Source organism: Leucoraja erinacea, chromosome 31 (assembly GCF_028641065.1).
Source record: "Leucoraja erinacea ecotype New England chromosome 31, Leri_hhj_1, whole genome shotgun sequence".
Classification (NCBI taxonomy): domain Eukaryota; kingdom Metazoa; phylum Chordata; class Chondrichthyes; order Rajiformes; family Rajidae; genus Leucoraja; species Leucoraja erinaceus.
The window spans coordinates 26,769,995-26,779,365 of record NC_073407.1 but is presented as its reverse complement, the minus strand read 5'-3'; the positions used below and the strand labels follow the sequence as shown (position 1 = coordinate 26,779,365).

Here is a 9,371-nt window from a genome sequence, read left to right as displayed (position 1 = left end):
GGGGAGAAGAGGGAGTGGCCGGGGTGGTCTGTTAGGACTATCTGGGCACAGTTGACGACTGAGATGTGTTGCGTGATAGTAATGATATAGCTTGATATGAATATGATAAGTTCACAGAAACATATAGCATGGAAAGAGACCCTTCGGCCCATTGTGTCAGTACTGACCATTAAGTACCCTTTTAAACTAATATACCAAAAATGGTTGATTGGAACTAGTCCATTGATCATTAACTGTAAAAAACATTTACCTTACTATTAAAAAATAATCAAATTTACCAAACAATGAACCTTATTTGGCAAATGATAATAACACACAAGGCATTGTATACTGTCATAATAAAACTTAATTTATGCATGAGCAATGTTAGTGATACTTATTGTTCCTGGATTAAGGTCCTCAGGCATGTCAGTCAGTGTGCTGGGATTTATAAGAAGGTTGTAGATGTTTCCATGTCTGGCCGATCCTCACTGCTTGGCCCCGTGTTCATGTAGCCAGGACAGCTCATGATGGATGGGGCCCTGTCCATGGGGTAGGCACATGGTCTCAGTGGTACTCCTGAAACAACAACATGACAAGTCACAGTGGTTCCAGAGCAACACACACTCCAGGGCGTCTGCTGTGGGGAGGTAGTCAACGCTTGCAGCTTCCCCAGCACCTCCCCTGCGTCACTGGGACAAGTACAGCACGACACAAGTGTAACGTACACAGACTGGGCCATCGTTTCACTGAATATATATCAGCAAGTCAAGTGCAGACTGGGGCATAACACCTACGCTCGGTCCGCCTGTGCCTACTCCATGTCCCCGTTACCAAACACTTTAACTTGAATGTCCTTGTACACAGAGATTATGTATGTGATGTCTATGTATGCAGAGTTCTTGTATGCAGAATCCATACATGTAATGTGCATGTACCGAGATCATGTATGTAATGGGCATGTACAGATCATGTATGTAATGGGCATGTACAGATCATGTATGTAATGGGCATGTACAGATCATGTATGTAATGGGCATGTACAGAGATCATGTATGTAATGTGCATGTACCGAGATCATGTATGTAATGGGCATGTACAGATCATGTATGTAATGGGCATGTACAGATCATGTATGTAATGTGCATGTACAAATCACGTATGTAATGCGCATCTACAGAGATCATGTATGTAATGGGCATGTACAGATCATGTATGTAATGTGCATGTACAGAGATCATGTATGTAATGTGCATGTACCGAGATCATGTATGTAATGTGCATGTACAAAGACCATGTATGTAATGTGCATGTACCGACATCATGTATGTAATGTGCATGTACAGAGACCATGTATGTAATGTGCATGTACACGGAGTCTCTGTTTGCTGAGACCCACATGACGCGTGATGCTGGCGTGTTTACCTGCTCTGTTCCAGATCCGTGGCAAGCGCTGCCCCATGGTGTGAGGGACAGGGGGCTGCAACGGCAGCTGCTCGATTGGGACCAGGTCGTACATCAGTGGTGCACGAGGATAGTAGGCTGATGTGGAAAACAAACAAAGACCTTGTTGACCCAGAGTGTAGTTTGTGACAGGGGAGAACATAGAGTCACTGTTATAGAGGTGCAGCACGGGATCATTAGGTTTAGGGTTAGTGTATGCTGGCAACCCAGCCGTATGAATATTTGGTTTTCCCCCACACTCCAAAGACGTACAGGTATGTAGGTTAATTGTTCAAGAAGGAACTGCAGATGCTGGAAGATCGAAGGTACACAAAAATGCTGGAGAAACTCAGCGGGTGCAGCAGCATCTATGGAGCGAAGGAAATAGGTGACGTTTCGGGCCGAAACCCGGAAGGGTTTCGGCCCGAAACGTCGCCTATTTCCTTCGCTCCGTAGATGCTGCTGCACCCGCTGACTTTCTCCAGCATGTTTGTGTAGGTTAATTGGGCTGGTATCAATGTGATACCTATTGTCCCTATTGTGTGTGTGTGTGTGGGATAGTGTTAATAGTTGGCAGTCCAAGGTCAGCACGGACCTGGTGGGCCGAAGGGCCTGTTTCCGTGCTGTATCTCTAAGCTAAACTAAAGTAGGTCAGTGGAGGAACGTGATGATGTTGCATTGATCGTTCACCTGTGGTTTGCAGATGCAGTAATATCTCGGGGGCAACATTGTTTTTCCGAGGGTTTTGCCTTACCGTGAATCTGTTGCCCCATGGCGTAGCGTGGATACAGCGGGCTGGCCAGCTGCTGCGGGACGAGCAGCGGTTGCCGGGGGTAACACGATGCGCTCACCCACTACAGGAGGGAGAAACAAAGCTGCCTTTAGTTACCACAGTACCCCGCAAACACTTGTTCAGAAGTTCTATGAGCAGAGTCAGGACAATCAGCCCATCAAGTCTACTCCACCATTCAATCATGACTGATCTATCTCTCCCTCCCACTCCATTCTCCTGCCTTCCCCCGCTAATCCCCAACACCCGTACTAATCAAGAATCTATTTATCTCTGCCTTATAAATATCCATTGACTTGGCCTCCACAGCCTTCTGTGGCAACAGATTCCACAGATTCACCACCGTCTGACTGAAGAAATTGCTCCTCATCTCCTTCCTAAAGGTACGACCTTTTATTCTGAGGCTGTGACCTCTGGTCCTGGACTCACTTACACGATTCAAGATTCAAGAGAGTTTATTGTCATGTGTCCCAGATAGGACAATGAAATTTACTGGTGGAAACATCCTCTCCACATCCACTCTATCCAGGCCTTTCACTATTCGAGTGCTCAGACATCATTTCAAAACCCACCTTGACCATCACACAAACCAATCTCCTTTCCATTGACTCCATCAACACCTCACAATACCTTGGGCAGGCCAGCAGCATAATCAAGGACCAGTCTCACCCTCTTTTCTCATCAGGCAAGAGTCAAGACTGTTTTATTAATAGACAATAGACAATAGGGGCAGGAGTAGGCCATTCGGCCATTCGAGCCAGCACCGTCATTCAATGTAATCATGGATGATCATCCCCAATCAGTACCCAGTTCCTGCCTTCTCCCCATATCCCCTGACCGCTATTTTTAAGAGCCCAATCTAGCTCTCTCTTGAAAGAGAGAGAGTCATATTCCCTGATAAGATTATGAAATTCTTACTTGCTGCAGCACAACAGAATATGTAAACATGGTACATAACGGTGAAAAAGGGTTTGGTGTGTATATATACTCAATAAATAAACCAACAAACAAACAAATAACCAGGTACAGAAGTATGAAAATGCTTATGTCCAGATTCAGGGACAGTTTCTTCCCAGTTATCAGGCAACTGAACCATCCTTTCACAAGCTAGAGAGTGGTCCTGAATTGCTATCTACCTCATTGGAGACCTTTTCAACTATTATTAATCAGACTTTACCTTGTACTGAACGTTGTTCCCTATATCCTTATTCTGTACACTGTGGACGGCTCGATTGTAATCATGTATAGTCTTTCTGCTGACTGGATAACACGCAACAAAAAAGCTTTTCGCTGGACCTCGGTACATGTGACAATAATAACAAACTAATCTTAACTAAATTAAAATTTCCCAGCAGACAATATTTCTCCCAATCAGTATTGTACTGTCAGTATTGGCCAGCAGCATAATCAAGGATGAGTCGCACTCCCACCACTCCCTCTTCTCCCCTCTTCTATCGGGCAAAAGGTACAGAAGTGTGAAAACGCACACCTCCAGATTCAGGGACAGTTTCTTCCCAGCTGTTATCAGGCAACTGAACCATCCTACCACAACCAGAGCGCCGTCCTGAACTACTATCTACCTCATCGGGGACCCTGGGACTATCCTTGATCGGACTTTGCTGGCTGTACCTTGCACTAAACTTTATTCCCTTATCATGTATCTGTACACTGTGAATGGCTTGATTGTAATCATGTGTTGTCTTTCCGTTGACTGGTTAGCACGCAACAAAAGCTTTTCACTGTACCTCGGGACACGTGACAATAATCTAAACTCAACTAAACTGTAGGAATTAGAACCAAAATGCAGCTGCCTCTGCACTGTTATCAGTGCCAGTGTAATTATATTGTGTTTAAGAAGGAACTGCAGATGCTGGAAAATTGAGGGTGCACAAAAGTGCTGGAGAAACTCAGCGGGTGCAGCAGCATCTATGGAGCAAAGGAAATGGGCAACGTTTCGGGCCGAAACCCTTCTTCAAACTGAACATCCTCTGTGGCACCACCCAGTTGGGCCACTTGCTACATGAACTCTTGGCAGTCGGGGATAGGGTGACGTGACTGGGTAATGGTGGGAAGGAATTGTCACGGGGTATATAGGTGTGCCTTAGTATTTAACGAACCCCGGGTCAACCTTCCCCCTCTCACTTCCTCTTCTTCTCTCTTTGTGTGAGTGTCAGGAGCTCAGCTCAAGCCCACGAGGCAACATCCTCACAGCAGCAACAATTACCTTTGTGTTAGAGGAATAAACGTGCATGTATATCTAATCTGTAATGCCGGAATAAAGAAAGCGTTTATTCACAACGTTTGGTGTCTCTACACCTCCACGATAATCCTCCGCAACGTTGCCTTCTCTCTCTGTCCCCTTCTTTACTCCTTGTACACCCACCACTCTGCAGCCATGTACTAACCTAATCCAATTTACAAATCCGCGCACGACACCACAATTGTGGGCAAGTAAAGCAAATGATGATGGGACGGAATACAGGAAGGAGATCATGTATCTGTACACTGCCAATGGCTCGATTATAATCATGTATTGTCTTTCCGCTGACTGGATAGCACACAAACCTTCCCTCAGACACTAGTAACTAATGTATTCAAGAGAGAGTTGCATTTAGATCTTAGGGCTAAGGGAATCAAGAGATATGGGGAGAAAGCAGGAACAGGGTACTGATTCTGGATGATCAGCCATGATCATATTGAATGGTGGTAATGGCTCGAAGGGCTGAATGGCATCCTCCTGCACCTATTTTTCTAGGTTTCTACTACAAAACCTTTTCACTGTACCTCGGTGCTCGTGACAATAAACCAAACAAAACTAAATATGTTGAAGATAGACTCAAAAAGCCGGAGTAACTTAGTGGGACAGGCAGCATCTCTGGAGAGAAGGAATGGGTGACATTTCGGGTCGAGGCCCTACTTCAGAATGCCTCTCTCCAGAGATGCTGCCAGTCCCGCTGAGTTGCTCCAGCTTTTTGTGTCTATCTTTGGATTAAACCAGCATCTGCAGTTCCTTCCTGAACTAAACATGTTTGTGTTTTGGGTGCAAACTCAATGGGGATCAGTAAAGTGAAATATACTGGAACTGAAAGAAAATTATTTATAATCACAATTAAAGTGCATTAAAAAAAAAGAAAATACAGCTGGCATGGGATGTTCATTTCTTTGAAACAATTCACAGAGGAGGAATAAACGTCTGTTTTGGTGTGTGTGTTGTAGAGACTTCCACTAGCAACAAGCGAGCTGGGGACTGTAATCCGGGTGTGGACATACACACAAAGTAGCTGCAGATGAGGATAAGTAGCAGACTAAAGACTACAGGCACAAAAAGCTGGAGTAACTCAGCGGGTCAGACAGCACCTCTGGAGAGAGGGAATGGGTGACGATTCAGATCTGGTCAGAAGAATGGTCTCGACCCGAAATGTCACCCATTCCTTCTCTCCAGAGATGCTGCCTGTCCCGCTGAGTTACTGCAGCTTTTTGTGTCCATCTTCAGTTTAAAGCAACAACTGCCGTTCCTTCTTACACAGGCTAAAGACTATACTGGATAAAGGTTGTTTTTATTGCAAATGTGATGGGATTTTGGGCACCCACCTTCACAGTGACATTGGGTATCTTCCTCATAAAAGGGTCGCGGTGTTGATGCGGGTCCCACTGCCACGATGCTTGACTCCCAACCCCTGGAATAAATACATTCACATTGTCAGGCCGTCTGCTTCATCTACGTGGAGAATGATGGAAGTTCATCAGTTCTAGGAGCAGAATTAGGCCAATCGGCACCATCAAGTCTACTCAGCCATTCAATCATGGCTGACCTATCTCTCCCTCTCAACCCCATTCTCCTGCCTTCTCTCCGTAACCCCGGACACCTGTACCGATCAAAAACCTATCTATCTCCACCATCAAAAAATTGACAAAGAGATACCCAGCATGAGAGTGAGGGAGGGGGGGGGAAAGAAAGATCTGTGGTTGGTGCTGGAAAATGGATTTCAGGTGGGGGGGGGCGGTGGAGGTGGGGGGGGGGGGGGGAAAGGGGGGGGTGGGGTGGGTAGTGGGTGTGGGGGGAGGGGGTGAAAGGGGTGGTGGGGGTGGGGTGGGTAGTGGGTGTGGGGGGGTGTGGGTGAAAGGGGGGGGGGGTGAAAGGGGTGGTGGGGGTGGGAGTGTATGTGGGTGAGGGTGAGATGAGCAACTATCGGGACTATATGGAAGAGCGACCATCGGGACTATATTGAATACTTTCTGTAACTTTGTCAGTGCCCTTTATGTACCAATTATTTGCATACTGTATGCAAAGCAAATAATTTCACTTTACCAAGTACACGTGACAACAAGGTAATAAAACAATAAGGTAAAGTAATTGTAATCAATCAATTAATACGGAAAAAGGTGACATTCACATTGGTAAAAAGGTGAAGCTAAATGGTGAAAGATTGGTGGCCGTTCACGTTAAGTTCTATGTTATCCCACATTCTCATCCACTCCACATACAGTAAGGGGCAATTTACAGAGAGCCAGTTAACCTGCAAACCCGCATGTCTTTGGGACGTGGGAGGAAACCGGAAGACCCGGAGGAAACCTACGTGGGGACAGAGAGAGTGTGCAAACTCCACACGGACAGCACCCGAGGTCAGGATTGGACCCGGGTCTCTGGTGCCGTGAGGCAGCGGCTCAACCTGCTGCACCACTGTGCCGCCACAATAAATACAATTGGACCTTGCAGCCTTCACCGACCCAAGACCACCCACCCATCCCCTGGTCTGCTTCTGGTATACTCACTGACTGGCTTAGTCAGGGGGACAGGATTGAGGTTCCCATTCGCTTCTCGCCTAAGACCAAAGAAAAAAAATCAAGTCACTGCTTTAGAATTAGAGAGATTTGTTTTCACAATTTGCATTTAAAAATAGTTTAGTTTTGTTTCTAATATGATTCGCTAAAAGCAGAATGAGGAATAGAAAGACCAAGTTGTGAACTTAAAAATATCTTATGAACTAAGATGTGCATTAATGACGGCACCTACAATGTCAATAACGTTTTTGGAAACTGGTATGCCCTTTATTTAAACTTTAGGCTATAGAGATACTGGGTGGAATACAGGCCGCTAGACCCATCGAGTCCGCACTGACAAATGATCTAACCTACTCACAACTAAGGACAACTTTTTTAATAACGTACTGAGATCAATTAGCCTGCAAACCTGCACGTCTTTGGAATGTGGGAGGTAACCGGAGCACTCGGAGAAAACTCACGTGCTCACAGGCAAAAACTATGTACCGACAGCACCCGTGGTCAGGATGGAACCTGGGTCTCTGGCGCTGTGAGGCAGCAACTATTCTGCTGCTCCACCGTGCCACCCCTTTACAGTGGACGACTTGATTGTGATCATATATAGTCTTTTCGCTGACTGGATAGCACGTGACAGTGAGGTTTTTCACTGCACCTCGGTACACGTGACACTAATAAACTAAACCAAGTCACTCCGACACACTTTTAACCTGCTGCTGACCTTCTACCGCTCGTCCATCGAGAGCCTGCTGACACTGCATTACAGCATGGTACAGCAGCTGCACCATGGCAGACAGGGAGAGGCTTCAGAGGGTAACTAGGACAGCACAGAAGATCATTGGTTGCCCTCTCCCCTCCCTGATGGATATTTACACCTCCCGCTGCCTTAGCAGGGCAAAGAATATCATCAAGGACAGCTCCCATCCTGCGTTTGGACTGTTCAACCTGCTGCCCTCTGGAAGGCGCTATAGGTGCATCAAATCTAGGACAAATAGGCTCAGGAATAGTTGTTTTCCGAAAGTCATAACTACTCTTAATTCACACATGCACTGACTTCACAGCCCAACACCCGGACTTCCATCTATTCTATCCACGTACTGAAATTTGGAACTGTAATGTATATTGTAACTGTAATTTTTAATATTTTTTAAAAACATTTTTAATATTTAATATAATCTTTAAACATCTGCATAAGAATACTACCTATTCATCCTACACTATTTTGCCTTTATAGATATGTATATAGCGTCGCAGAATTGTGCACCTATCCCCCCCCCCCCCGCTCCCTTTTGTTTTTGTTTTCTGTTTCTTGTTTTTTGTACTAAATTATATGTATGCACTGAGTACGAGCTGCTTTTAATCTCATTGTACATGTATAGTGACAATAAATGGCATATCTATCTAAGGTCACTCATTGTCTTTGTACCTTGATCCCAACTGGAGGCGCTGGACATTGAGAGGTTGGTTCGGATCCGTTGGCTTGTCACAGCCGGCAAGGTTTGGCGGTACGTTACGGAGTGGTCCATCCGGGAGATGCCGAGTCTGTGGCTTTGCCAGTTGCTGCACCTTATTGGCTTTGTTCACCTGCTCACAACCAGGGACGATGGTCCCAGGAGGCTCATCTCCTTTCATGGGGTCTACGTCCAGGAAAGATACCTTCCGCCGCGGTTTCTTCAGGGTGGGTGGAGCTGCGTCTCCTTTGGCACCATCTTCATCCAAGGCATGTTCCTCTTTATTTAAAGCCATGTGCAAATACGAGCCCCTACCGCCAACGTGCGGCTTGATGTTCCTGGGTCTTCCCTGGGTGAAGTCCTCAAATGAAGACTCAGTTCTGGGAAGATTAATCACCACCTTCATACTTGAGTTGGCTGTCACTGGAGAGGCAAACAAGCAATGCGAACATTAACCATTCACAGCACGTGCAATAACATACACCTTCCTTTGTACAGTGTGCTGTGGAGTTGAAGATGTCTCACGGACGAGATATTAAATTAATGATCTAACAAACTAACGATCTATCAGGTACATAACAAAGGCCTGGATGCGATTTTAAGAGAGAGTTTTTCCTAACCTATATAAATCTCTCCATAATCATCATGCAAACTGGAGAATCTGTGGAATTCTCTGCCTCAGAGGGCAGTGGAGGCCGATTCACTGGATGCTTTCAAAAGGGTGTTGGATAGAGCTCTTAAAGATAGCAGAATCAAGGGATATGGGGAGAAGGCAGGAACGGGGTACAGATTGTGGATGATCAGCCATGATCACAGTAGGCCATTCAAGCGGTGCTGGTTTGAATGGCCTACTGCGCCTATTGTCTATGTATCTATGTCAAGACCTTTCTTCAGACTGAGAGTTAGATCAAAGCAGACCATGATCAAGA

General features: G+C 45.8%; 1 protein-coding gene across 2 annotated transcripts in view; it reads right to left on the bottom strand.

Moving 5' to 3' along the window:
* Nucleotides 1-311: 311 nt before the first annotated feature.
* The window catches only part of LOC129712138 (uncharacterized), a 31,795-nt gene continuing 22,735 nt past the window's right edge, over nucleotides 312-9,371 (bottom strand). For both annotated transcript variants that reach the window (XM_055660358.1, XM_055660357.1), the window contains exons 3-8: nucleotides 8,418-8,865; nucleotides 6,986-7,035; nucleotides 5,804-5,889; nucleotides 2,177-2,276; nucleotides 1,405-1,521; nucleotides 312-558 (exon numbers count right to left, since the gene is read on the bottom strand). In XM_055660358.1, the coding sequence (XP_055516333.1) occupies nucleotides 428-558; nucleotides 1,405-1,521; nucleotides 2,177-2,276; nucleotides 5,804-5,889; nucleotides 6,986-7,035; nucleotides 8,418-8,848 (915 nt within the window). In that variant the 5' untranslated portion in view covers nucleotides 8,849-8,865 and the 3' untranslated portion in view covers nucleotides 312-427. The remainder of the gene's footprint in view (nucleotides 559-1,404; nucleotides 1,522-2,176; nucleotides 2,277-5,803; nucleotides 5,890-6,985; nucleotides 7,036-8,417; nucleotides 8,866-9,371) is intronic.